The sequence below is a fragment of the Bos taurus genome, chromosome 26 (genome assembly GCF_002263795.3).
Source record: "Bos taurus isolate L1 Dominette 01449 registration number 42190680 breed Hereford chromosome 26, ARS-UCD2.0, whole genome shotgun sequence".
In the NCBI taxonomy this organism is placed as follows: Eukaryota; Metazoa; Chordata; class Mammalia; order Artiodactyla; family Bovidae; genus Bos; species Bos taurus.
Genome location: NC_037353.1, coordinates 22,791,915 through 22,819,441, shown reverse-complemented (window position 1 = coordinate 22,819,441; position 27,527 = coordinate 22,791,915). Strand labels below are relative to the sequence as shown.

The 27,527-nt window shown below is 48.9% G+C and overlaps 1 protein-coding gene and 1 non-coding gene across 13 annotated transcripts; one reads left to right on the top strand and one right to left on the bottom strand.

Annotated features, from left to right (window-relative positions):
- Nucleotides 1-517: 517 nt before the first annotated feature.
- On the bottom strand, nucleotides 518-27,495 carry PPRC1 (PPARG related coactivator 1). Of its 12 annotated transcripts, none has more exons than XM_059881831.1 (15): nucleotides 26,253-27,495; nucleotides 24,524-24,629; nucleotides 10,747-10,935; nucleotides 10,112-10,258; nucleotides 9,900-9,992; nucleotides 6,870-9,777; nucleotides 6,526-6,579; nucleotides 5,660-5,717; nucleotides 4,815-4,885; nucleotides 3,121-3,844; nucleotides 1,998-2,147; nucleotides 1,823-1,889; nucleotides 1,578-1,699; nucleotides 1,185-1,336; nucleotides 638-892 (listed from the first exon to the last, which is right to left on the bottom strand). In XM_059881831.1, exons 1-15 carry the CDS (start codon nucleotides 26,594-26,596, stop codon nucleotides 789-791), a joined length of 5,289 nt encoding a protein of 1,762 aa, XP_059737814.1. In that variant the 5' UTR covers nucleotides 26,597-27,495; the 3' UTR covers nucleotides 638-788. The 12 variants fall into 12 exon arrangements, with proteins under 12 accessions (NP_001192684.1, XP_059737814.1, XP_010818179.2 ...); XM_010819877.3 differs by having other exon boundaries at nucleotides 4,815-4,882; XM_005225512.5 differs by lacking the exon at nucleotides 26,253-27,495 and adding an exon at nucleotides 24,937-26,246.
- LOC112444554 (small nucleolar RNA SNORD22) lies at nucleotides 15,565-15,678 on the top strand. The gene has a single exon (XR_003032907.1). It is a non-coding gene; the product is annotated as a small nucleolar RNA SNORD22 (small nucleolar RNA).
- Nucleotides 27,496-27,527: the final 32 nt, after the last annotated feature.

The window sequence follows — 27,527 nt, the reverse complement described above, 5'->3', positions numbered from 1 at the left end:
ATAGGCATTCCCCTGTCCTTGGTATAATTCCTCCTTGTCCCTCTTTCCCAAAGGTCTATTCACCTGCATGCATTCTTTAAATATCTGAGCACCTGCTGAATGCCAAGCATTGTGCTCAAGCTATGGTACACACAAGCCTCAGTTTCAAAAACCTGTATTTACAACAGGTGTGAACTTCCTCTGGGTCCCTGATACTCAAATTCTTTGCCGGACCAATGGCACCACGCTCGTTGGAAATGCAGAACCTCAAGGCCCACCCCATAACTCAGAATCTGCATTTTTAAAAGATCTACAGATTTAGCTACCCTTTCAAAGTCTGAGAAGCACTGCCCTAGATGACTGATTTCACCTACTAGACTCCTGAAGAGCAGTTTCAAGTCCAGTAGGATTCAGCACCTAACTGAAGAGGGGTCCTAGGAATCATATGGAAGTAGGAATGTCCCTGTTGGGTTCAGAGAGGAAAAGTGATTTCTCTGGCACCATGACCATAGAAAAAAGCACAACAGCACTTGGCAGTTCTCTCTAGTTCATGTTTATTAGTCTGCACTGGGGGAACCCCTCAACCCCATCCATCTTACACAGGAATGCAAGTTAATGTGTTTCAAAGCCTATTATAAAAAACAAATACCACTTAAAATCTGATGTATTACATTTTTATTTCACTTTTTTCCATTTCTTTAGAAAACAGTCATCTCCTCGCTAGCAGCTCTCTCCCCTAGACTGGGGGAGGGGAATGGAGGAGGTTGGGCACCTCCAAAGAAAAGGGGATGGGGGAGAAGGGCCCAGGGTTACCTCCTGAGGTTCTTCTGGGCCTGTTTCAACAATGTGTCAAAGTCAAGAGAATCAAATTTGCTCTTTACAGGAGCAGGGTCAAAGTCTTCCCGGTTGGAGTCTACAAAGGTAGAGAGAGACAAACATCAAGGTCTCTTTGAGTACACCTCCCAACCACAGGGTCCTCAAATGGCCAGCTACCTCTCTTATCTATAATGGATGGAGCTAAAATCTCCTGAATTTTAAGTCAAAAGATAGGAAAGCCCCCATTTCTCCTCTCATCCTACCCTTTAAGCCCTTCATGTGTCACAGGAAGACAAGTCTGTCTTACTAAACCCCCTTCTCAAAAGGCTGGGGACTCTTCCAGGGAGGAGATGGAGTATACCAAAGGCTCAGGGCCTCCCTCCACTCACCAAGATCAGAATAGCTTCTCTTGCAGAACTGCCTGCGGCCCCCAAAGCAGAGATCAAAGGGCTGTTCATCAGCCTGCCTCAGCTTGTGGCCACTCTCGATGGCTGCAAATGCCTCCTCGGCATAGCGGTAAGTGACGAAGCCATAGTTGTCACTGGAAGGGAGGGTGAGACAGAGGCTGAGATGGCTATTTGGGCACATGCCATGGAGAAGAGATAGCTCCCCAGGGTACAGGGACTGGAGAGGTTCTTCTCATTCCCCAAATGGCCAACCCTCTAACTGTAGAGATGAAGGTGTCCTACACTGCCCAGCACACCAGAGCAATCAGGAAAGACAAAGCACTGAGACAGATAATGGGACAGGAAGGACATCCTGACCTTAGGGCCCAACCTCACCCTTGGACACGGAAGTGGATGGTGCACTCCTCAATCTCCCCAAAAACAGAGAATCTCTGTTTCAGCTCTGACCGAGTCATGCGGCCAGGTATCTTCCCAATGAAGACCACTCTTCTTTCTTCCTATGTTGGGTCAAGGAAAATTAACACACCATGAGCCAAAGCCATAGCTGCAGATGGCTCTGTGAGCTCATGTCATGGCTCAGGGACAAGCCCTCTCCTCCTAGGACCTGTTCCTCTACTCACTATTGCACGCTCCTTCTGCAGAACTCTCTGCCTTTGGTAATGGTCGTGTGAACGATAAGAACTGTACCTGCCAAGAGAAAAAGGTGCTGTCAGCCCCCTAGATATTAGACAGCTCAAGTCTCAACTCTTAGGCTCTTGCACCCCAAATGTACCAACTCCCTGAAAACATACTCACCGCCGCCTCCTGTCACTTCTCCGGCGAGGAGATGGAGAGCGGGACCGGCTTCGGGAACTAGATGATGAGGAGGAGGAAGATGAGGAGGAAGATGAGGAGGAGGAAGAGGAAGAGCATCTCCGGGAACGTCCAGAGGAACTGCAACTGGACCTAGAGAACAAAAGATCACACAGAAATGATGGGAGGAGTACAGGTATCATCCACTTACCTCACCTTGGCCCCAGCCCCGCCTCCCTGTCAGGAAGCTCAGGACCAAAGGCAGAGAAAAGCAGAGGAGGTGCAGAAGAAAAGCAAACTGAGAACCTTGTGAACTTTACATGTTCTAGAGTATCTGGGCATTGATCTTATTTATTGTCAATTATGCAATTAAAAAGAATATCTAACAAGTCAGAAAGAATAAAAACAATAGAGACTCAGAGATAAAGGGCTGGGCCCTAGGTATTACAATGAGCCGGGGGATCGGGGGTGTAAGGGAGAAGTGGGAGGGCGGGCAGGCCCATGTCTCTGGAATCCTGCTCGCCTCATGTCTCACAGGAGTACTATGATTATGGCATAAGGGGAGGTGACTGTGCTAGATCTGTAGTAGATGACATACCTGAAGATAAGCTTCACCATCAAAAACCAAGAATTCTTCACTGATGAAGTGCAAAAATTTGGGTCTATTATAGAGAAAAAGGTACTCCCAAAAATATGAGGCCACAATGACACCCAAAGGACACCAGACTCTTTCCTCAACAGATGATTATAGGAAGGATTATTTGCCATTAACAACCCACTAGCCCACCATCCCACATCTACCGGAAAAATACAAGAAATAAGGACTGATACAGTGCAAAGGAATCAACATGGTCAAGACCAAACCCTAACGGTTTCTCCCAAGGCAGGTCTCTAGGAAGCAGGAGATCTCAGAGATATCCCAATCTCTAACAGGGGACAGAAGCTATCTTTTCACAGCTTGCCTCCTTCAAATCCAGGAAAAGGGAAGAAGACAAAAGCCAAAGACAGAAATAGAAAAGCCTTAGTGCCTGAAAGTTCATCAAACTCAATGTGCAAAAGCTTTCAGAGTAAGCCAGAGGAGAGAACTTCCAAAGTGGAGAGAACCTAACAGGCCATCAGAGCTCACCTTCGCCACCTCTTGTGTGGGGGGGAGAGGGACCGGGACCGGGATCGGGATGAGGAAGACGACGATGAGGATGAGGAGGAAGATGCTTCGCTGGTCCGGGTGGACCCAGAGCTCACAGAACGGCTGCTGCGGCCACGGCGGCCTTGCCAGCCCCGGCTTGGGGGGCTGGCTGACCTGCAGGCTTTTCGATAACAGCGCACTGACTGCTGCTTGGCTGAGGGATCAGGGAGAGTCCTAGTGTTCGTGTCATTCCGGCAGGGTGAGGCCTCAGGGGATAGCAAGGCAGACGGGGCAAGGCAAGGAGTTTGGGGATCTGCCTGCTCTTTGCTAGTCCTGTGATCAAGTGGCTTCTGGGAGGCAGCTGTGCCTGGAGGCACAGAGGTGACTGAGCCCAGGGACAAGACAGGCTTGATGGTGATATCCTGATGGCGTTTGACGTTCCATCGGGAGCCCACCTCTGGAATGACTAGGGCAGGCGTCTTTTTTGGGGGGGTCCTGCTCCGAACACAATAGTCATGGTCCCCAGAGCCCACATGGACCGGACTAGGGCCACGGACCCCTTCGTGGAGGCGGGCTGCAGCTGGATGTTTGGCCTCTGTAACTCCTTCAGGCTTCAGGGTTCCCTCCTGGGCGGTGGACTTAGGAGATTTGGCTTTGGCCAGCAGAGAGACAGCAGCCAGGGGCTTCCATAACTGATGGGGAGGGGTAGCTGGAGGGGTGAGCCCTGTGAGGGGAGGGAGGATGGAGATAGCAGGATGAGATCCGATTCTACACTTCTCAACACTGTGTATACAGGCTCCAGAGACTCCCACTTCATTTCACAAAGTGTACTAACACTGATCAGCAGCCCAACTTCTCCCACTGTTACAACTGCTCCGTCCCATGAGCTCCCCATCTTGGAGACCAGCAACAGAAACCCAACTAGCTAGAGTCCTCCTGAACCTCTCATTGCCCAAACCCAGCTGGTGGCCAGGTCCTGTCTGTTCTACCTCTTCCTTCTTAGACTCACCCCCTGACCATGGCACTGACTGACTTCCTGGCTGCATTTTCCCTGAACTCATGTAATCATCTAATAATCTCCTACCTCGAGCAACACACCTGTCCACCTGTCTTCTACATTCCCGCTGGAGGAAGCACTCTAAAACCAAACTGGTAAGGCTTTTTCAATTGCTTCTTCAACGTACAATATCAAGTCCAACCAGCTTAACATGGCCAAGTTCCCATAACTTGGCCTCCTACTTAACACCCCAGCTTTCTCTCTTCTGAGCTCTGCCCACCACCCTGATCAGCCACTACACTCCAGCCAAAACGAACCACTCACCATTTCCCAAAACATACCAATACCAGGCTGGCTCTGTTTCTTCAGTTCACTCAAGCTGTTCCAACAACCTCAAATGCCCCTGGTGTCAGGGATTTTCTCAAGCCTCCAATTTGAGGATTACCTTCTGTATAACCCTGTTCTGACAGTCCCTCTTCAGACCCCACTGTAAACCAAATGGGTTTCTTTGACACACAACCTCTGATACTCGACGTGCTCATCTGTTTACACATCTGCCCCCTGGACTGTGAGAACCTCGAGGACGACGATCAGATTTCCATATCCCCAACATCTACACACACTTACTGCAGAGCGGGCTCTACAAACATTTGCTGCTTAAACTAATCAAAGGCAGAGTTCCCCACCCTGAACCCACCTGCCACGTTGGCCAGTTCTGGGGCTTGTAACCGGTCTAGGGGCCTCTTCTCCTGGGGAGTGTCAACGCTGCTGGCGGGGGGAAAAGGGAAAGCCTGGTTCATTGCCTCCTCAACATCTGCTTTCCTCATGAAGCAACAGGAAAGGGGGACGTGCAGAGAGGAATGGGGGCACAAACTGTCCCAATCATTCTCCTCCAGCACAAAAAGGGTCTTAGTGACTGAACTTTATGTAAGTTGGGTCTCAGCTCTGTCCAATTTCTGGAGACAGGCTGACTATGACCTTGATACCCCCCACCTCCTCCAAGCCAGGAGCCTCTTGTGCCCAGCTCAAACCAACCCAAAATCAATGTGGAGGAAAATATGCTTGGCAGAAGAGGACGGGGTATCATGAACATGGGGGGAAAAAAAAAAAAGGCCTCTTGGTACTGGAAGATTGGGGAACAAGGAGGTCCAGGACACCTGTGTCCTCCAAGGAGTCAGGGAGCCCTAGCCATGAACATCCTCCCCCATTTTTTCTTATAACATCAGCAGTGTTTTGAGCAACCTTAAAGCCTGTTAAATAAAGGAAAGAAACCCCCAAAAACACAACTCGCCAGAACATAAAAGGCATCACCATTTGAAACCCCAGACTGGAATCAGCCAGAGGATGGTTCATATATATCCTCCTACGTATCACCCAAGACAATGCTCAGTAGTGATGGGCTGAGCTGAGGGTGTGAAACAGGGAAAGACTTTAGAGCTGACTAAATGTCCCTTAACAGAGGCATCCAGTTGACAGTCCTGGAGCGCCGGCCGGCTGCTGACCAACAGCTGTAGGGTAACTCACTCATGTCTCCATACTTACCCTGAGTTTCCTACAGCCAGGCTGTCAGCAGGAGCCGGGGGAGGGCACTCCTTTTTGGCTGCAAAGAAACCATACTAGTTAAAAGCCCAACCAGATGTTCCATACTGAGGAGGCACAGAAACGCTGGCTTTAAGACGCAAAGGAGAAAAATCCATTTTGTCTACATACTCCATTGGGGTCTCCCCAAAGAAATCCATTCTCCTCCAGTGGGTATCCAAAAACTATTTTTAATTATGTCTCTTCTGCTTAAAAACAAGCACACACTCCACCGAATCTGAGATGGAGTCCCAACTCCTAAGTCTAGCATTCCAGATTCTATATAATCCACCTTATTAACTTGCTAGTCTTATAAGCTACTCTTGATCTACACTTGTACTTTGCCTTGTTCTACAGATACCTATTGTCAATTCAGGAGTCATTTCTGCAGATTCCTCTCCCCAGTCAGATCATAAGCTCCTTGAGAACACGACATAGCATCATCCTCTGCAGCACCTAGATCCACACTTGTACTGAGAAGCTGAACTAGCCACTGCCTTTCAAATACACCATATGTGACCTTTCCTGCACCTCTGCCTTTATTCACCACATGCAGGCTCTCTGAATTCCAGTCTTCCAAGGCTCAGCTGGAGAACTAATTCCCTCTAGAAAAATGTCCCCAATTTACTTGGATCTCCCCATCCATCCACTCTTTATAGTTCTTGTCATGCTGTACCCTCTCCCTGGCTTGGACTGCCATCAATGGGATTGTCTTCCCATTCCAATTAGGGGGCCACTCTAGTGGCAGAGACTCCCCTTCTCCCTCCTCCCAGTTTAAGCAACTACAGGGCTGGGCCCAAAAGAAACATCAACAAAAAGGGTTTCCTCACCTTCTGATTTCTCAAATTGCTCCAGCAGACTGGACAGGTCCGACGCCTCAATTCCTGTGGAAGCACACAACACAGGATTGGAAACCTACCCCTATCCACTGAGAACACAGGTCCCAAAACTTCCGAAACACCTCGCTTCTCTCCTTATGCACCCCCTGCCCACTGTTTTAAATAAACCAGGGGAGCCACACTCCCAGAGAAAGAGAATCAAACCAACCAGACTTTTCTCTCTCAAGAATTCTAACAAAGGCCAGCCCCATCGAGGCTTATCCTGTTTTATGGAAGACACTCCTCACACAATTCCCACGCCATTCTTCACACCAACTGAACTGTGTGGCACTCACCAATCTCACTGATGAAAGCCTGCACCACGGCCTCAGGACCCTGGGTACGTGGGGTAGGTAGAAAGGACAGTTTCCTTAGACGGGCTGGGTGGACAACAGGCAGTTTGGTGGTAGTGCTCTGCCTTGGTGCCGGTGTGGGAACAGCCTTGGCAACAGGAGAGGGTGGTTTCTCCTTGGGCCTAGTCTCCTGCAGCTCAGGCTTTAGCCTCTCTGATGCAGGCTCCTCAACAGCCACATTCTCAGCAGACACACACGGTGGAGCCTTGATCCGCGGGCTGTGCACCGGGGAGGATGCCCTGTGCTTCAGATGGGGAGATGCAGGCACTGGCTTGACCTCCACCTTGGTGGGCTCTGTCTGTGGAGCTCCCTGGCCAGCTGCCCCAAGACTGAGGGGAGGAGCCATCGGCACAGCTGGCACACTTTCAGGAGAGCCAGCTGGGATGCCACCAGGCTCCACCTTGGGTGGGGGGACAGCTCTTCCAACTGAGGTTAGAGGCAATGGAGGTGGAGGAACAGCAGGCCAGAATGGAGGGTGTTGCAGCCCTGGGCCCCATCCCAAGGGCCCATAGGTACAGTTGGAATTATAAGGTGGGACTGGGGCAGGAGGAGGTACCCAAGGCACATTGCAAGTGGGGGGCACAGCAAAGGCACCTGGAGTACCAGACACTAGGGGCACCGTTGGTGGGGGGGGCAGGCAAGGATAGCCAGAAGGGGACACGGGAGGATAACAAGGCCAGGGTGGCACAGAGGCATAGTGAGTATAGGGATCAGGTGGCACTGGCCCCAGAGACATCGGAACACTAGGAGGCTGCAGGGGTGGTGGGGGCAGATTGGGCACAGCTTGCCCATTTGTGGGAAGGGGCAGCGCAGGAGTCATGCCCAGCCCACCCGTGGGAAAAGGCAGAGCAGTGGGCATTGTGGGGGGCATGGGCTGCACAGCAGGAGGTAGCGGTCGTGCTGGCAGCAGTTTCTCTTGGGATGGCACCTGCTCAGTAGGAGCTGAGGCCATAGGTTTGGTCGCAGGTGGCTCAGGACTAGGGGAGGCAGGGCTGGGGCCCACAGACCCAAAGCAAGCCTCAGGAGCCGCCTCAGGACTTCTCTGTGGAGCTGTCTTCTTGGCTGGGGCTAGAGGGATGACAAGACAAGGGATGTCTGCCAGCCCTGTGGGAGTTTCTGGGAGGCTGGGCCACTTCCCAGCTGGAGGCTGAGGGGTCCTCTCTTCGGCCTCTGGCTGGCGCTGCTGCCTTCGTCGCCGGTACTCAGACAGGCTAAGAGGCCGAGGCCTGACTTCCTGGGTTGTGGTACTGGTACCAGTTTCTCCCTTCAGAGGACCTACAACCTCCCTGACTTCAGGACTGTTGGCCTTTGGGGGCTCTGAAGACTCTGATTCCAGGAGGAGCTGGGCACCTGGATTCCTCTGGGCTGATGATACTGCACCACGTCTGGGATCAGTTGGCCTAGATTTAACTAGTACAGGGTCAACTGGAGACAGGTCATTGGGAACAGAGTCAACCTGTACTGACTTGACCAGGACAGGGTCAACTGGAGACAAGTTGTCTGAGATGGGAACAACCACTGTAGGGTCAGCTGCTGCTGTGTCAGCCAGGACTGGATCAGCTGGGAGGGGTTCAACCAGCTCTGAGTTCGCTGAAGCAATGTTAGTCAGCACAGGGTCAACAGGTTCAGTGTCAGTCGCAGTGGGACCAGGGTCAACTACAGTGGAATCAGCTTCAAGAGAGTCAAGTGGCATGGGGTCAGCTTGAGCAGAGTCAACCAGTGAGAGATGCGTTGAAACAGGGTTGGCTTGGATAGGGTCAACCAGGCTGGGGCAGAGGTCTACAGGATCTTCTTTAGCAGGACTAGCTTGCTTAGTACTGCTCTCCAAGTTCGCAGAGCTGGGTTTCTCCAAGGCAGCTGCCCAGGCCCGAGCCCAAGCCCGGGGCTTCCCTCTACCATGAGGAGGCCCAACCTCTCTTTGAAGGTCCTCTTGAGGCAGGCTGCCTCCCTGAGAGGTCACCTCTGGAACAGCTGTAGACTGCCCACGAGAGGCCGACCTCAGCCTCCTGGTGTAGCCCTCTGCACAGGCAGCTGGCTGCGCCTTGCTCTTCTTCCTCCTGCCCTTTCGAGCCCTCTGGGAACTTAGCATGGCGTTGGCTGGTGGGTTCTGAGGCCCCTTGGGCGCCACTGGCTCCATGACCTCCCTGGGCTCCAACATGGAGGCTGCCTCCAACTTTTCCTTTGAGTCCAGTGACAAGCCCTCATCCTCAGGGCAGAGGGTTTCCTTGGGAACCGCAACCTCTGTCTCCACCTCTAGTGATGGCATGAGCAGCTGCAAGGCTGGACTGACCTCTAGTGTGTCATCCAGGAGCACAGGCTGGGGGCCAGCAGGGATCTGTCGCACCACAACTGGGATCTCCAGGTCATTGCCAGCTGTGGCCGCCTGACCCACAATCTCCAGCACCACACAATCCTCAGGCAGTGTCAAGTCATCTGGCTGCTCCTGAAGCTCATCCTCGAGCGCCGTCAGGTGGGTGAGGTTGGGTAGGCAGTACGGGTGCATGGCCCGCACCAGCTCACTCAAGGAGGAGATGCTCTCGTCTCCAGCTGCCTGTACTGCCATCTCTGCTGCTGCTGCTGCTGTTTTCTCTTCCTCCTCAGGACAGGCTAGGTGCATGGGGAAGTCTGGGATGCTGCTCACAGAGTTGTTAAGCTCCCCAGCAAGCATCTCACTGCTGAAGCCAGCCAGTTCCTCCTCTTCCTCCCCATCACTACGCTGCTGGGGAGGAGGGGACTGGCCCCAGCGGGTTCTTGACCTTGGGGGTCTCCAACTAGGAAGCTTAGGGGAGGAGGTCTCCAAGAAGGAAGGTGGAGAGAAGTCCCAAGGGGGATCTGCGAGCGCCATCTCAACCTACAGGATAGAAAACAAGACATAGACGTTTTCTCCAGGAATATATTTTTCAGGCCTGTCCCCACATATTCCTCCCCCCCGGGAGTCTATGAGGCTCCCTAGGGCAGGCTTGCCCCACTTACTCTACTACTGCCTGTGCTGGGCCCCAGTGGGTCAGTTGGGGTGATGAGGTCACGTTCTGGGGGTGTCCGAGAGAGGCTGAGCAACCTGTGCAGCTAAAAGGGAGAAAAAGACCTGAGATGAGTCTGTGTTTCAGAACTTGATGAGTAGGCCCACGGACGCGGTTCTAACCTTTGCACCAACCACACACCTCTTCCCCGTGTCCCACACTTACAGAGGAGCCCTCCCGAGGTGACACGAGCAGTTCCGAGTCAGGAATGCTGTCAAATGGAGATAGGTTCTCAGAATCTGCATTGTCCAAGATCTCCGTCAGAGCTGTGAGCAGTGACACTTCATTCTGGTCCTCCAGAGATAATCTGCTCTGTTCAGGAAAGACAATAGGAAGGTACCACCACCATCCTAACCAAGCCACTGAGAAAGACTAGATGCCAGAAGAATCCCTCTCCTGGGCTCAATTCAGCTAAATTTGCCAGAAAGAGACACGAGCACCAGGGAGCATGGGTTCCAATCTCATTTACTACCATCCACCACTTCTCTAGTATCAAGAGACCTGTCAAAATTGAGTCTTGAGTTTGTTTCATACTCTCTCCACCCTCAGTTAAGATGTGGGATGTTCAGTAGACAGCCCTTGACTAAGCTGGAACTGGACTCAAGACAAAGATTAGAACCCTCTGGACATGTAAGTCAGGGGCCCAGGCAGGGAGAAAGGCTGTGGACTATATTAAGTCTTCCATGGCATACTTTTACCTGGGACACAGCCCATGTCTCACCTAGAAATAAAAACACACTTCAAGGACTCAGGTTGAGTATCCAGGAATCAAGATTCTGGAAGTCATAGCCCCAGCTCACCTCTCCAAGGCTACCAAAATCTTCAATGAGGGAGATGAGAGAGGCATCCATATAGCTGTGCATGGTCCCCAGCAGCGCCCCATCCTGCAGTATCAGCTCCTCCATCTCCAGGTCCTTGTCCCTCAAACAGGGGCCCAGCCGAGACAGACTGACAAAGCCAGAATCATCGCCCTCCTCCTGCAGCAGTGCCTGGGGCAAAAAAGGATAAGGTTAGAAAGGCCCCCTGGGCAGCTATTGACACACTCTGTAAACCAGGTGCCCAGCCCTCCGCCAGTGGCCTCGGACTCAGCAGGAGCCCCACTACAGCCACGCCTCTGGACTTGCTGGGCAAAAAAAAGTTAGACTCCATCTAGAAATACTTGGAGCCTGCGAAATTGATAAATCGGGGAGTAAAAACCTCAAAAGTACCAAGATTGTTCCGAAGAGTCATCTGCTGGCAATGATGAAGACAGATATTCTGAGGAACACACCGAAGGACAGGAGGTCAGCAGGCCAGCGATTCCAGCGACAACCAGCTTACCTCCCTCAAATCCCACTTACGCCTCTGTTCTCTGCTTAGCTCAAATCCTAATCTCAACCACCATGAGTGACAGTCACATTTATTTCCAATTTCTGTGCTGAAGGCACTATAGTGTGTCACCCAACCTCTCAAAGGTAGTTGCAAGGGAAAAGTCTCTTCCCTGCCCAGTCAGAGCAAAAGAAGAGAAAGCTTGATTCTGTGGACAGGCAAGCCCCACCCCATCTCTTCCCTGAGAAGGAGCAACATCTTCAGCCTCGTCAGGCAGGGAGCCGCCAGCCCAGGCCTGTCAAAGAGTGTGGGTGTGGGCAGGGCTAGAAGTGCCTGGAAGGGCTGGGGAGGCCAGGGGTAGTGTTATCTCCCCTAGAAGAAACTATAGATGATGCAAAGGCCGGAGAAGAGGAACAAAAGTGGACGAGCCAGTCTCCCCTCTCCTCTGGCAGCAAAGGGAAACTCGGTACCTCTTCCAAAAGAAAAAAAGCAACAGGTGTGATGCACCCTCCCTACCTTCCCAATCAAGCCAGAGTTACAATTCCCAATGAGAGGAGAGGATACCTAGGGACACTTAGGAGGCCAGGCCTCCCAAAGATGAAGAGAAAGGTGGCAGGTTTTAGGCACTCACTCCTCCCAGGCCTTCACAATCCTATAATTACAAATAGCACCTGAACAGCACCTGCCTCAGCAAACACTTCTAGGTGAGCAAAAAGGCTGCACCTCAACTTGCCTTGCCACCTACCTGACCCAGCCATTAAGCTGGAATCCCAAGATGATGCCCCAGCTTTATGAACCACTCGTCACCACTTCCATCTGACAGGTACTGGAAACCCAGTCAGAGAACACCCTCTTCAACTGACCTCACCCATCCCTCCCCCCAACCCCCAAACAGCACAGCTCCCAGGGTACCAAGGATCATGGAGGGGCTAAGCCCAGGCTAAGAGTGTTAGCCACCAGCATCTCTTAACTTTAATAACCACCCCCAACTGGTTTTCCCACAGCCAGACTGTCCCTGCAGGGTTCAAAATCAGCTACAAACTTGAAAATACACATTTGATCCTTGAGACCCTCCCTAGTCCCGTCCAAGGGTATTTTCCTGCTCTCAGCATTAGGTTTAAGTCCTTCAGTGGATTACAGTGGTCCTGGTATCACCCACCAGACTCCTCCAGGGTGTCTTCTCTCACCACTCTCTCTGGCCACACCAGACATACAGGTTTCTCCAATAAGCCATGTTCTCTCCCACCTCAAGGCCTTCACCCACTATTCCCTGGGAGGAAAGCTCCTCCTTCCCCCTCCCCCATAGTCTCACTTTAAAATGTCTCTTCCCAGACCCTGCAAGGTAAATTACTACTGCTGATTATATAATATAATGCACTTTCCTTTAGTCTCCCTCATCATCATTTATTGTCTAACATGATGAAGACATAGGATCCTGGAAGACAGGGGCCATGTGTGATTTACCACAATATCCCATGTTTGAACATAATGGAATCTCAATACCTGGCTAACTGGACTAGCTTCCACACATTCATCTTTGTGTGTATTTGTGGTGAACAATCTCTCCATGAGACCTTCTCCAATTCCAAATAACCACCTAACTTGGATTACAGTTGGATCATAGATCCTTCCTGCCTCTCCCCCAAAGGGTTGGGGTGGGCAGCACCAGCCCCACAGCATGTGGCCTCTGAGAAAATAAGAGAAGAGGGGGTGGGCAGCTTCCAAGTTAGCCCCAGAAGCCATCTTCCCCCTCCAAGGCCTGAATTGCTCTGCTAGAACTGATATTACCCGGCAGCCTGCAGCCCAACTCCCACCTAGAAACCGAAAAAAAAAAAAAAAAAGGCTTTCAAGGACTCAGCTTAATTGCTTGAGAGAGATAACAGTTCAAACTAAGTCTTGCCCACCTCCACTCTGGGTGGGAACTTTTAAGAAGCCCTGTTGAAGAGTAGGATGATAAAGAACTGAAGACCAAGAAAAAAAGATTATGACAGAATTCCCCCCCCACTCAATAAACGTTCAACTAGTGTTGAATAGTTCTCAAATCGCCTCCAACTTTTGTCATCCCCAGAAAAAATTCCAGAAAAGCTTAAACACAAACCATCTCAATTTATATATCAATTCACAGAACAGGCCTTAGCTGCCTTCTCCAGAGATGTTGGAGAAAAACCAAGGAAGTGAGGATTCCCTTTCTTTACCTAAGCCTGCCACATGTAAATGTTGATACCTCCCATACCCCTTGAATTAGGAGGCAGGACTACAAGCAAACAAAACGCCAGCGCCTGTGACTCACAAGCCACCCTAAGCCGGTCGGACAGAAGCCGCCACTAGCTCACTCCACAGCCCTTCAACCTCAGCCCTCTTCCCTTCCCAACACACTCCGCCATCAGCAGGACTACACGCACATCTGGAAAGTCCTTCACCATCCGTCGTAGAGAGGCGAAGCGGGCCAAAGCAAAAGGAAAAAACTCCTTCAAGGTTCTGAGCAAAGTTGATTCCAGCAGTCCCAACCTTCCTTCCCAGTCAGGGGCCCCCAGCGCCGATCGGAGATGGCGGGACCGGCTGAGACACACCCAGTTCCCGGCAGTGCGGCTCCAGCGCCGAAACCAGGTGCCGGGTAGCCTGGAGCGGGAGCCACGTGGACATCCCCTCCCCGCCCCCACGTGGACCCGCGGCCCCCCCGCCCCCGGCCCAACCCACGTGGGTGTCGGGGCCGCCTAGAGGGGGAGGGGAAGCAGACAAGTTCTCCCGGGAAAATCACTCCCCCCACCCCACGTGGCTCCGAAAAGGCACTGCGGCGCGGTGCTAGAGGCACCCGCGACTCAGCATCCTTAGAGGAAGGTCTTACTCTATTACTCTTAAGTCTGAATGGTTGATCACCCCCATACACATGCGCCAGGTTTCCGACACCCGGCTCTGCCCCTCCAGCGTTCCGGAGCAATGGCCATAAGGATCCTGCTTCTGCCAGCACATCCCCCAGCAAACGACCGAGACCCACTCGGTCCAACCAGTCTCGCGCAGCCACCCGGCATCGACTCCCGAACGCTTCTTCCCTTTCCTGTGGCGTCCACGTGTCACCGCCCGGCACACGCCGCTTTGCAGCCAGCCGCGGGCCGCCCGCTAGTCTCTCACCTGCTCCCCGCCACTCACACCGCCCACGGTGCCATATGGTGCTTGGCTCCGACTCCCCCAGCCGCTGCTGCGCACTCCACCACCAGGGTCGGGGCCGGGGCCCCCACTCGCAGGCGGCGCGACTCCGTCTCTCCGTCCCCGGCGCGCCGCCATCTTGGCCCCTGAACACCCAGCGCAGCTCTAATCGCCGGCGCCGCCTCGCCCAGCCGATTGTGGGAAGGGAACTACAACTCCCGAGAGACCATGCAAGACTACGGATCCCAGAAGACTGAGCGGTGATATCGATTTGCACCCGGGAAGACGGCACTGGCCTCGCGAGGGAGCCTGGGAGTAGTAGTCGCATTCAGCAGAGCCTGAGGGGCACGTGGTACAGGCATTCGGTAATGCACGATTTTGTGTTGCGCTTGAGGACCTAATTTCGGAGCGCGAAGGAGATATTTACCTTTTGCTCATCTTTTTATTTTCTTAATCTGCCCAACTGTCGGAGCGCCCTCTTTGTCTGACGTTTTACCTGCTGCTCGTTCCTTTTGCCTTAGTCCAAGTAGGCCTGTGTTTTGAAACAGCACCCCCTCGTGGGCACGCGCACTTCAAGAGCTAAATCTCACCTGCTACACTGCAGCAGGGTAATTTGTTTAATTTTGTTCAGTTGCCCAGACTTGTCCGACTCTTTGCGACCCCATGGACTGCAGCACGCCAGGCACAAATTTAATCTTAAAACACCACATTATCGGCGTCGGCTCTGAGCTACTCTCAGAGCCCCACGCTGGCACCTCATTGCCAAATTTAGTGCCTGCTATTGCAGATCATCTTGTTATCCTCCAAAGACAACAAGCATTCTCCTGCTTTTGTTTTTCTCTGTGGAAAACTTGAGCGTCAAAACATCTTTGATGCTCTGTTTTATCTTGGAAAGCCTTTTTGGTCACCCCAGCCAAACTCGAGCCCTCCCTGAATTTCTACAGTCCAAAACTATCTCTATTATTTACTCATTTGGCATTTAGAATCTCCTTCATATTGTTTTCCTATTTTTAAGTTTTGTATTACAGAAGTTTAAAATTCATTTCAAAGAGTACAAAACTGTTTAAGTAAGATACTTGGCCTCCAAATTACAACCCCCAGATTTAAACCTTGTCAGCTTTGGGATATATTCAGCCACACTTTCTGTGATTATAAAAATGTATAGGTCCTAGTGAAGAAGCATTCAAGCATTACTTTCTCCTAATCCCAGAGTTTGTAAAGGTGAGCCCACTGGGGCCGGCTGGAGACGAGAAAAGTTTGTTCCAGAAGGAACTGAGGAATCATAAGGACTTCTAAACATGGGAAAGGGGGCAATTATTTGTTAAAAATCAGTTGTATGTTATTTTTCAGGCCTGAAGAAAAAGCCTGTATAATGAAATCTAACTCTTGGAGAACACCAAAAAGGAATTTTCAAGTTCTTTTTTATACAACCTAGCTGTTCTAATTAGCATATAATCATTTCAGCCTCTCTAAATAAAAGAGGTTTGTTCTAGTTTGGTTTGGTTTTGGCCATGCTAAGTGGCTTGGGGGATATTAGTTCTCCAACCAGGGACTGAACCTGGGCCCTCCCACAGTGAGAACTTAGAGTCCTAATCACTGGAATCACCTGACCACCAGGAAACTCCCCTAAGGGTTTTCCCTAAAAATAAGTGTTAGGGATAATATATTAGTCCATAGTTTGTTCCAGAAGGAACTGAGGGAACATAAGGACTTCTAAACATGGGAAACAGAGGAATAAATTATTTTCAAAAATCAGTTGTATTTTTTTCCAATTTTTAATCAATTCATTAACCAATATTTACTGAGATCTGAGTACCAGCTCCATTAAATGAATATATCATTATTTAAATGAATATTTGGGCTTCCCTTGTGGCTCAGCTGGTAAAGAATCCACCTGCAAATGAATATATAATATAATTATCATTATTTAAATTTTATTTGTGATTCCTAGTTTTTCACTATTACAAATTAAGTTACAGTGAATATTCTTATACATATATCTTTCCTTGTTTTTTGCCATGGTATCTTAGTTCCCTGACCAGGGATGGAACCCAGCCTAGCAGTAAAGCTGCAAGTCCTAACCACTGGACTGCTGGGGAATTCTTCCCTCACCTTTTTTATTTTTTGCATATTTGTACACTCTTTCTATGAAATAGTTTCCTTTAAAGAAGTTTGCTAAGTTAAAGGCTATATATGTGAAAGTTTTAGTCGCTTCGTGGTGTCTGACTCTTTGTGATCCCATAGACTATAGCCTGCCAGGCTCCTCTGTCCATGGAATTCTTCAGGCAAGAAAACTGGAGTGGGTAGCCATTCCCTTCTACAGGGGATCTTCCCAACCCAGGGATGGAACCCAGGTCTCCTGCATTGGAGGCAGATTCTTTACCGTCTGCGCCATCAGGGAAGCCCCATATATATGTATATACATTTAAAATGTCAGTTCAGTTCAGTTCAGTCACTCAATCATGTCCGACTCTTTTCGACCCCATGAATTGCAGCACGCCAGGCCTCCCTGTCTATCACCAACTCCCAGAGTTCACTCAAACTCACGTCCATCAAGTTGGTGATGCCATCCAGCCATCTCATCCTCTGCCGTCCCCTTCTCCTCCCACCCCAAATCCCTCCCAGCATCAGGGTCTTTTCCAATGAGTCAACTCTTCTCATGAGGTGGCCAAAGTATTGGAGTTTCAGCTTCAGCATCATTCCTTCCAAAGAAATCCCAGGGCTGATCTCCTTGCAGTCCAAGGGACTCTCAAGAGTCTTCTCCAACACCATAGTTCAAAAGCATCAATTCTTTGGCGCTCAGCTTTCTTCACAGTCCAACTCTCACATCCATACATGACCACTGGAAAAACCATAGCCTTGACTAGACGGACCTTTGTTGGCAAAGTAATATCTCTGCTTTTCAATATACTATCTGCTGCTGCTACTAAGTCGCTTCAGTCGTGTCCGACTCTGTGCAACCCCATAGACGGCAGCCCACCAGGCTCCACCGTCCCTGGTATTCTCCAGGCAAGAACACTGGAGTGGGTTGCCATTTCCTTCTCCAATGCAGGAAAGTGAAAAGTGAAAGTGAAGTCGCTCAGTCGTGTCCGACTCAAAGCGACCCCATGGACTGCAGCCTACCAGGCTCCTCCATCCATGGGATTTTCCAGGCAAGAGTACTGGAGTGGGGTGCCATTGCCTTGGTCATAACTTTGCTTCCAAGGAGTAAGCGTTTTTTAATTTCATGGCTGCAATCACCATCTGCAGTGATTTTGGAGCCCCCCAAAATAAAGTCTGACACAGTTTCCCCATCTATTTCCCATGAAGTGATGGGACCAGATGCCATGATCTTCGTTTTCTGAATGTTGAGCTTTAAGCCAACTTTTTCACTCTCTTCTTTCACTTTCATCAAGAGGCTTTTTAGTTCCTCTTCACTTTCTGCCATAAGGGTGGTGTCATCTGCATATCTGAGGTTACTGATATTTCTCCCAGCAATCTTGATTCCAGCTTGTGTTTCTTCCAGCCCAGCATTTCTCATGATGTACTCTGCATATAAATTAAATAAGCAGGGTGACAATATACAGCCTTGACAAACTCCTTTTCCTATTTGGAACCAGTCTGTTGTTCCATGTCCAGTTCCAAGTGTTGCTTCCTGACCTGCATATAGGTTTCTCAAGAGGCAGGTCAGGTAGTCTGGTATTCCCATCTCTTTCAGAATTTTCCACAGTTTGTTGTGATCCACACAGTCAGTGGCTTTGGCATAGTCAATAAAGCAGAAATAGATGTTTTTCTGGAACTCTCTTGCTTTTTCGATGATCCAGCAGATGTTGGCAATTTGATCTCTGGTTCCTCTGCCTTTTCTAAAACCAGCTTGAACGTCTGGAAGTTCACGGTTCACGTATCGCTGAAGCCTGGCTTGGAGAATTTGAGCATTACTTTACTAGCGTGTGAGATGAGTGCAATTATGCGGTAGTTTGAGCATTCTTTGGCATTGCCTTTCTTTGGGGTTGGAATGAAAACTGACCTTTTCCAGTCCTGTGGCCATTGCTGAGTTTTCCAAATTTGCTGGCATATTGAGTGTAGCACTTTCACAGCATCATCTTCCACGATTTGAAATAGCTCAACTGGAATTCCATCACCTCCATTAGCTTTGTTCATAGTGATGCTTGCTAAGGCCCACTTGACTTCGAATTCCAGGATGTCTGGCTCTCGGTGAGTGATCACACCATCATGATTATCTGGGTTGTGAAGATCTTTTTTGTACAGTTCTTCTGTGTATTCTTGCCACCTCTTAATATATTCTGCTTCTGTTAGGTCCATGCCATTTCTGTCCTTTATCGAGCCCATCTTTGCATGAAATAGTCCCTTGGTATCTCTAATTTTCTTGAAGAGATCGCTAGTCTTTCCCATTCTGTTGTTTTCCTCTATTTCTTTGCATTGATCGCTGAGGAAGGCTTTCTTATCTCTCCTTGCTATTCTTTGGAACTCTGCATTCAGATGCTTATATCTTTTTCTCCTTTGCTTTTCACTTCTCTTCTTTTCACAGCTATTTGTAAGGCCTCCTCAGACAGCCATTTTGCTTTTTGCATTTCTTTTTCTTGGGGATGGTCTTGATCCCTGTCTCCTGTACAATGTCACAAACCTCCATCCATAGTTCATCAGGTGCTCTATCAGATCTAGTCCCTCAAATCTATTTCTCACTTCTACTGTATAATCATAAGGGATTTGATTTAGGTCATACCTGAATGGTCTAGTGGTTTTCCCTACTTTCTTCAATTTCAGTCTGAATTTAGCAATAAGAAGTTCATGATCTGAGCCACAGTCAGCTCCCGGTCTTGTTTTTGCTGACTGTATAGAGCTTCCCCATCTTTGGCTGCAAAAAATATAATCAATCTGATTTTGTTGTTGACCATCTGGTGATGTCCATGTGTAGAGTCTTCTCTTGTGTTGTTGGAAGAGGGTGTTTGCTACGACCAGTGTGTTCTCTTGGCAAAACTCTATTAGCCTTTGCCCTGCTTCATTCTGTACTCCAAGGCCAAATTTGCCTGTTACTCCAGGTGTTTCTTGACTTCCTACGTTTGCATTCCAGTCCCCTATAATGAAAAGGACATCTTTTTTGGGTGTTAGTTCTAAAAGGTCTTGTAGGTCTTCATAAAATTGTTCAACTTCAGCTTCTTCAGCGTTACTGGTTGGGGCACAGGCTTGGATTACTGTGATATTGAATGGTTTGCCTTGGAAACGAAGAGAGATCATTCTGTCATTTTTGAGATTGCATCCAAGTACTGCATTTTCGACTCTTTTGTTGGCCATGATGGCTACTCCATTTCTTCTAAGGGATTCCTGCCCACAGTCATAGATATAATGGTCATCTGAGTTAAATTCACCCATTCCGGTCCATTTTAGTTCACTGATTCCTAGAATGTCGACGTTCACTCTTGCCATCTCCTGTTTGACCATTTCCAATTTGCCTTGATTCATGGACCTAACATTCCACATTCCTATGCAATATTGCTCTTTACAGTATTGGACCTTGCTTCTATCACCAGTCACATCCACAACTGGGTATTGTTTGGACATTGTCAAATTGCCCTTTAGGAAGGCTGTATTAATACACATTCCCAGCTAGTTCCCTGGCAAGTCCAGTGGTTGGACTCCACACTTCCACCGCTGGGAACACCGGTTCTATCCCTGGTTGGTTGGGAAACTAAGATCCCACATGCCACATGGTTCAGCCCAAATATTTTAAAACTAAAAAATAACACATATTCCCACAAAAAAAAGTCATGAAAGGAGAGGCTCTCTCATTATGGACTGAATTATATTCATTGTTCCCTCCACCACCACGGGCAAAAGTTATGTTGAAGGGCTTCACACCCAATATGTTTGGAGACAGAGCCTTTAAGAAGGTAATTAAGGGTAAATGACATCATAAAAGTGGGGGTCTAATCCACTAGGTCCAGTGTCAGAAGAGAAAGAGACACCTGAAAGCCAGGGAAAGAGGTCTCACTAAAAACCAGCCTTGCCAGCTGACTGATCTTGAACTTCCAACTTCTAGAGCTGTAAGAAAATAAATTTCTATTCTTTAAGCCACTTAGTCTGTGGTGTCCTGTTATGGAAGCCTGGAAAGACTCATACAACTTCCTTTCAGTTAGTTTCTTATTACTCTTTTGGGTGAAGTGAATCTGTTCTGGCAACAATAAAGTTTATTTCCAATAAACTTGGAAATAATTTGCCAATAAGAAATCAGTAAGAACCAATACAGGGTGCACAATTCTTCCTCTTTAGAAGAAACATCCTCTAATAGATGCGCTGCAAATGCTGGTGATTTGGGCACTAATTATGGTCAATATTATGATGATAAGGCTTTGGGAAGATTAATGTTTTTTTAAAAAGTAGAAAGTTGTGCCCTTTTTGCTTTATTTAGCATCTGATACAACAATATTTACCTACATAGGGTGTACGCATGGAATATACTAAAAGAGATAAGAATGTATCTCTCCAGTACCACCTAGACAGGGGTGTTGTGGCTACTAGTCTCCTTGGCAGGCTACTAGTCTCCTGGCCTAAGGGCCAGGAAGGAAGACCTCAGAGACACTGGCCGCCAAACATTGGGTGCCCAATTCCATCTTTGCCTGACTCCATGTTCAATAGAGACTCATCTGAGTATAATAATTGACTTCCTGTATCATTCTCTATGGGGATAAAGTGTGTTGATCAAGTGAGACAAAATGCCCCATTCACATAACATCTATTTCTCAATGTGAATTAACAAGTCAGCATTCTGGTTTTATTGAATGCCTACTATGTGCCAGGCACTGTTTTAGGCACTGGAGATACAGGAATGACAAAATAGACCAACACACATGAAAAACAGCCTCCCTAACAAAGCTCACATTCTAGTGGGGAGACAATCTCCAAGTAAATGAAGAGTCAAAATAATTTCAGAGCGCCAGAAGTGCTGTCAGAAAATAAATGGGATGGGACTTCCCTGGTGGTCCAGTGATTTAGACTCCATGCTCCCAGTGCAGGGGGCACAGGTTCGATCCCTGATTGTGAACTAAGATCCTGTAGGTTGAGCATGGAGCCAAAAAGAGAGAAAGAGAATTAAATAAATGGGATGGAGAGTGTGAAAGATAAGAAGGGGTAATTTTTTTTTTTTTACATGGTGTGCTCATGTAAGGAAGAGAACATATTTGAAGTAAGACATGAACCACAAAAAAGACCTAGCCATTCAAAGAGCATTCTGTGATAAGAAGAAAAGTCAGTGCGTGGGCTCTCAAGTGAGAACACATTTTTTTGTGTTCAAAAGGAAAACTAGTTTAACTAAGGAGTTCTAGAAAAGAGACAGAGTAACACCAAGATAATGCTTCATGTGTATTTAATTTGTGTGAGTCAGTCTCCTGAACCTGATGAATTCTGATTCACTTCCTAAATTGAACCTCCAGACCTATAAACACTGAGCACCAGACCTGGTCTCATTGAAAACCCCCAGGATGGCTTCCAATAATCTTGTCTCCTGTCATTCACACTTTTTTTTTTTTTTTTTTTAAATTTATTTGGCTGCACTGGATCTTTCTTGTGGCATGCCGGATTTTTTTGGATTTTTTTTTTTAATTGCTGCATGAGGGATCTAGACCCCTGACTGGGGATTGAACCCAGGCATTCTGCACTGGGAGCACCGAGTCTTAGCCACTGAACCAGAGGGTGAAATCCCTATTCATACTTTTATGTAGTTCTCTGCCGTAACTGTATCAGAATTGGTCTGTGTGACCAATAATATAAGGAAGAAGTGATGATATATTACTTTCAGTAGAAGTGTCAGTCGCGTCCAACTCTTTGCAAACCCATGGACTGTAGCCCACCAGGCTCCTCTGTCCATGGAATTCTCCAGGCAAGAATACTAGAGAGTGGGTACCCATTTCCTTCTCCAGAGGATCCTCCCAACCCAGGGATTGAATCCAGGTCTCCCACATTGCAGGTGGATTCTTTATCAGCTGAGCCACAGGGAAGCCCAAGAATACTGAAGTGGTAGACAACAAATTTCGTTATTCTAAGATGCTAAAGTTGAGGGTATCTTGTTGCATAGTAGTAGATAATTAATATGCCTGGTTTATAGTTACTCTTTCAGGGAGATGCAAACTTTCAGGCAATATCCCTTTTAGTGCTTTATTTTTAGACCCAAACAACCCACCTGTGAGGAATGGTTTACAGTCCTCAGCTTGCTGTCTCCTTGCAATATCCCTAGGAGGATTTTTTTAAAGTAGGGATATTATTGTCCCTATTCTGCTGCGGAAGAACTTGAGGCTAAGAGAGGGTTAAATAGTATGCCCAGGGGCACAGTGAGTAGTTGTACATTATGTTTTCTTTGGTTCCTCTGTTCCTAACAACCTATCCTCCACTGTACTAAGCAGTTGCTTATGGAAAGAGAGATGAATGAATAGGTTTCAACCCATTTGGTGAGAATGCTCTGAAAGGGTAGGGACCCTTTCTGAAGGAAGTATTCCCAAATATTGGCATGCATAAGAACCACCTGAGGCACTTTTTAAAAATTCAGATTCTCGTAGATCCCCTTTCTCCAGAGGTAAGATTTCCTGCTAAGGAGGATGGGGCCTTCTACATATTTAACAGATTTCCTAAGAGTTTCATATACTTTAAGTAACTGTTTTAGCAGAGAAAGAGATGGTAGTGGTAAATGGTCACAGTGATGGTAAATGGACAAGAAGGGAAGGAGTCATGTGTTGGAGCTGGGAAAGACAAATCCTATCAGAATTCTTATAATCATTTGATAAATATTATATGACATATCAGGCTATAGGCACCTTGTTAGGTGCTGGGGACAGAGACATCAATAAGACATATCATTACCATTTTGATGGAAAAGCAGATTCACCCTTGAAAGAAAGAGGAATTTTGGGGTGTCTCAGTGGTAAAGAATCTGTCTGTCAATGCAGGAGACACAGGGTTCAATCCCTGATCTGGGAAGATTCCACATGCTGCAGAGCAACTAAGCCCATGCGCCACAACCATCAAGCCTCTGCTCTACAGCCTGGGAACCACAACTACTGAAGCCTGGGTACCCTAAGGCCCATGCTCTGCAACAAGAGAAGCCAACCCAGTGAGAAGTCCACATATCGCAACTAGAGAGTAGACCTGGCTCACAGCAATTAGAAAAAAGCCCGCACAGCAACGAAGACCCAGCACAACCCCAAAAAAGAGCAATACCAATGAGTATTTGAGGGAGTTTCAGGGGTAAAAGAAATGTGGGAGAAAACAGACAAGGCTAAGATAAGGTCAGGAAAAGGAGTTGGATGGGACAGGTTCTAGGAACTGCAAGAAGCCAGGAACTCACCTGTCCTAAGGCCAGTCTAGCCCACTGCTTCTGCTGTTTGCCTGTCTGTGGGGCTCATCCCTTCATTTCTTAGCACCCCACCTCTTCTGAGCACCTCCCACTTTGCTTCATCCCCATGTCCAGAGTCCATCTTGCACTAATGACTGGTATTAAAAAATACTGGTGAGCTTCCCTGGTGGCACAATGGTAAAGAATCCTCCTGCCAATGCAGGAAACAAGGGTTTGATCCTTGATCCAGGAGGATCCCACATGCCCCAGAGCAACTAAGCCATGTGCACAACTATTGAGCCTGTGCTCTAGAGCCCGGAAGTCGCAACTACCCATTTGGTGTCCTAGAGCTCCTGCTCTGCAACAAGAGAAGTTACCACAAGACTGTGCACCTCAACTAGAGAGTAGCCCCACTTGCTACATCTAGAGAAAAGCCCTTACAGCAACAAATGCCCAGCACAACCAATAAATAGAATTTTTTTTAAATATAAAGATTAAAAAATAAAAATACTGGCATGCCACTGAATTATTATTTTTTTTTTTTGCCAAGCCACATGTGGAATCTCAGTTCCTGGACCAAAAATGGAACTTGTGCCCCTGCAGTGGAAGCACAGAATCTTAACCACGGGACTACCAGGGAAGTCCCTGAATAATTCACTTTAAAATAGTTAATTTATGTCATGTGATTTCACCTCAAAAAAAGAAAATACTGGGTGCTCAAATCCATCCATCCAAATCAGCTAAGCCTGCCACCCTCAAGGACCTTGTCATTAAGGACCTTCCACATAGACTCACTGCCTTCCTACCAGGGTTATCTGCCAGGCATCTGTGGGTTCTCCTTCCATCTTTGCAACACAATTTCCAGAGATGCTCCAGTGATGTTTCCCTCTTCTTCCCCAGGTCTGGTCCAAACTAGAAGAAAAGCAGAAAAGAGCACTGGGTCAAGTACTTGTTAGGTTTGTGACCTGAGGCAAGGTACAGTTACTTAACCTCCCTTAGCATGGTTCCTCAAGGAGATGAAACTACTTAATCACCCATTGAACAGTATTGAGATATTTTCATAAAAGAAACAGGATCAATAGATCAGCTGGAATGGGACTGAGAGTGGTACCTTCCCAGAGGAGGTGAAAGTATAACTGAGTTTCAAAGGAGACATTAACTAGTTAGTAGGCAAAGAAGAGGGAGAAGAATGTTTTACAGAAAGTTTGAATTTATTAACCTTTCTGAATCTGTTTTCTTGCTTGTTTAATGGAACACCACTTTCTTCCAAAGGTCATCATGAAAAGTAAATGAGATTTCAGGTGTGAAACACCTAGCACAGTACGGGGCACACACTGTATACTCCACAAATGCTGTTTTTCTTCTTCTCTGCCTTCTGCCTTCCACCTATGCAGTCTAGAAGGGAACTTTAGGTTCAGAGGAGGCAAAGTCCCCTATAGGGCGGGTTATAAGCCCCTTTGTCCACTCAGGTGATTGGTGATAACCATGGAATCTGGCCAAGCTAGTTGTTTGGAATGAGTGGCCTTAGGGGTAAGTGGTTACAGGATTGTGCGAATCCATCCCTGGTGGCTCAGAGGATAAAGAATCTGCAAAGCGGGAGATTTAGGTTCAATCCCTCGGTCAGGAAGATCCCCTGGAGAAGGGAATGGCTACCCACTCCAGTATTCTTGCCTGGAAAATCCCATGGACAGAGGAGCCTGGTATGCTACAGTCCATTGGGTTGCAAAGACTTGGACACAACTGAGTGACTAACACACAGGGAGTGAAAGGGGTCAACACAATCCAGCCCACTTCTGAAACTTTTCAAATAACAGATAACCTCAAAGAAAGCAGAAAGGAGCTAATGTATATCGAGTACTGACTACATGGCTGGTATTGGGCTAGATGACTGGGCATACACGGTCTCATTTAATTCCCACCAAGCCACGGAAACCAAGTAATTTTCTAATGAGGGGTAAAGCTGGAATTCCAAATGAGGTATCCAAAATTCCAGGCTAAGGTTATATTACTTTAGGTTCCCTTTACTCCCTATAGTGCTGACCTCTGCCCTAGGGAATGTGGGGAGGAGGTGGACACAGGCAAGGGATGCTGCCAAAGAAATAATTGAGGATAGCTCCAGTCACATCCCTTTGCAGGGTTCTATCTGCAACCTCCCCGCCCCCGCCCCTACACACACACACTTTGCCCTCCCGAGGGTGGATATAGGGAAAGCTAGGGGTCGGGGAATCCAATGTGGATGGAATGCTGAAGTTAGAGAGGCTTCACTTACAGCTCCCTTCCCCCACCCTCTCCTAAGCACAGGGCAGGGGATACCCATCTCCTGGTTGGTTCTCTTTTCATCCCTAAGACTCTGCATCTGCCCTTAGCTTCACTTCCTGCTCCCTCAGCAAAAGCTAAGGGGTCTCATAAACACTTAAGCCTCCACATCTGTAACCCTCCCCCAGCCAGTCAAACCAGCTGTGCAGACTCTGGGCAGGGGTGAGGGAACCTTCACTATCAATCCCCACCCAAGTAACAAAATGAAGGAGGACCCACCGCCCAGTCCGAGCCAGAAGCCTAGGAAGGGGACACCGCCCAGGTCCCCAGCATCTACTGCTGGAACCCACTATGAAGCTTAAGGAAAAAGAATCTAGCAGCTGGGGACCCCCTCCCAGAAGGGAGGGGGCCAACTCTCTCTTCCAGACGGCTCCCCTCTCCTCCCTCCTCCCAGCTAATAGGTATTTCCTGTTTATGAGGCAGCTAAGGCTGGGCTTTTGGGAAGGGGTGGAGATGGAGGCCCCCCCACCCCCACTCCAGGCTGTGTTGGGGAATCCTTGAGGATTGAAGGTTGGGAGGCTCCTCCCTGAAGAAGGAGTGTTCCTCACGATGACCATCCACATCACCCCACCCCCTCCAACAGAGGCCCCGGCTCCTGCGGGCAAGGGGCAATGGAGGGGTCTGCTTCCTGTCCTCCCCAGTCTCCGAGGCCCTCAAAAGGAAAGCGGCTTCCAGGAGAAGTTGGGGTGGGAGGGAAGCTGAGACTGGATGGAGAAAGGGGGGAAGGGAGGAGAGCATCTTGACTGATGAGTCAGAGTCTGCAAGGGTAGAGGACGGCCTGCAGACTCCCCCTCCCCAGTCCAACCTGGCGGTCATTCCGCTGCTCCCCTCTTCCCAGCAAAACACAGATCCCAGGCAATTAGGCGAGGGAGGGGGCCGGGACCTCACCTAATTAACCCTTTAGCTCCAGTCCCAACTGGTTTAGCAGGCAAGGTAGGGGTAGTTAATATGGGGGGGGGGGTAAGAGAGAAATTCAGGGGTTGCTACTCGAATTAGGATAATACTGCTTCCCCACCCGCATTGTAATGGGGGCGCATAACCAGGGCCGTCCAGATTAAGAGTGGGGTTTCTGCAGAGAGCCTGGACTGGGGGATTGGCAGTCCAGTTTCCCTCCCTGAGCTCGGCCGGGGGTGGAGAGAGCTACACCTCACAGCCCACCCTGGCTCCGCCTCCCCCAGTCCTGGCTCCCGCTCCGGCTCCGGCTCCTCTACTCTCCCAATTCGGCGGCGCCCGGAGGACGAACGCCCTGCGTGAGGCTTCGCCTCCTCTCCCTCCCCCTCGCCTGCCCTCTCCGGGGTCTCTGCCTCGGTCTCCTTTTTTAAAAGCTGCGTCACATGCACGCCGAGCCCGGTGCGCCACTGGCCCCTCGCCGCCAGCCCGCCGCGCGGCGCACGCACGTCGCAGCTCGCTGCGCCCTCGCCCGGGTCACTTTGACACGACTCTTCCCTCCCACTAGCAGGCAATTAGCATATTAATAAAGCCCGGCCCAGCCCG

Bases quoted from the DNA above. Each gene is read 5' to 3' on its own strand.
- PPRC1 (XM_059881831.1), bottom strand. From the start codon at position 26,596: ATGTGGATGGTCATCGTGAGGAACACTCCTTCTTCAGGGAGGAGCCTC. The intron at 5,718-6,525 runs GTGAGGAAACCC...GTTTCTTTGCAG, and splicing joins GCAATTTGAGAAATCAGAAG to CCAAAAAGGAGTGCCCTCCC. The intron at 3,845-4,814 runs GTGGGTTCAGGG...CTCCCCTCACAG, and splicing joins AGAACTGGCCAACGTGGCAG to GGCTCACCCCTCCAGCTACC.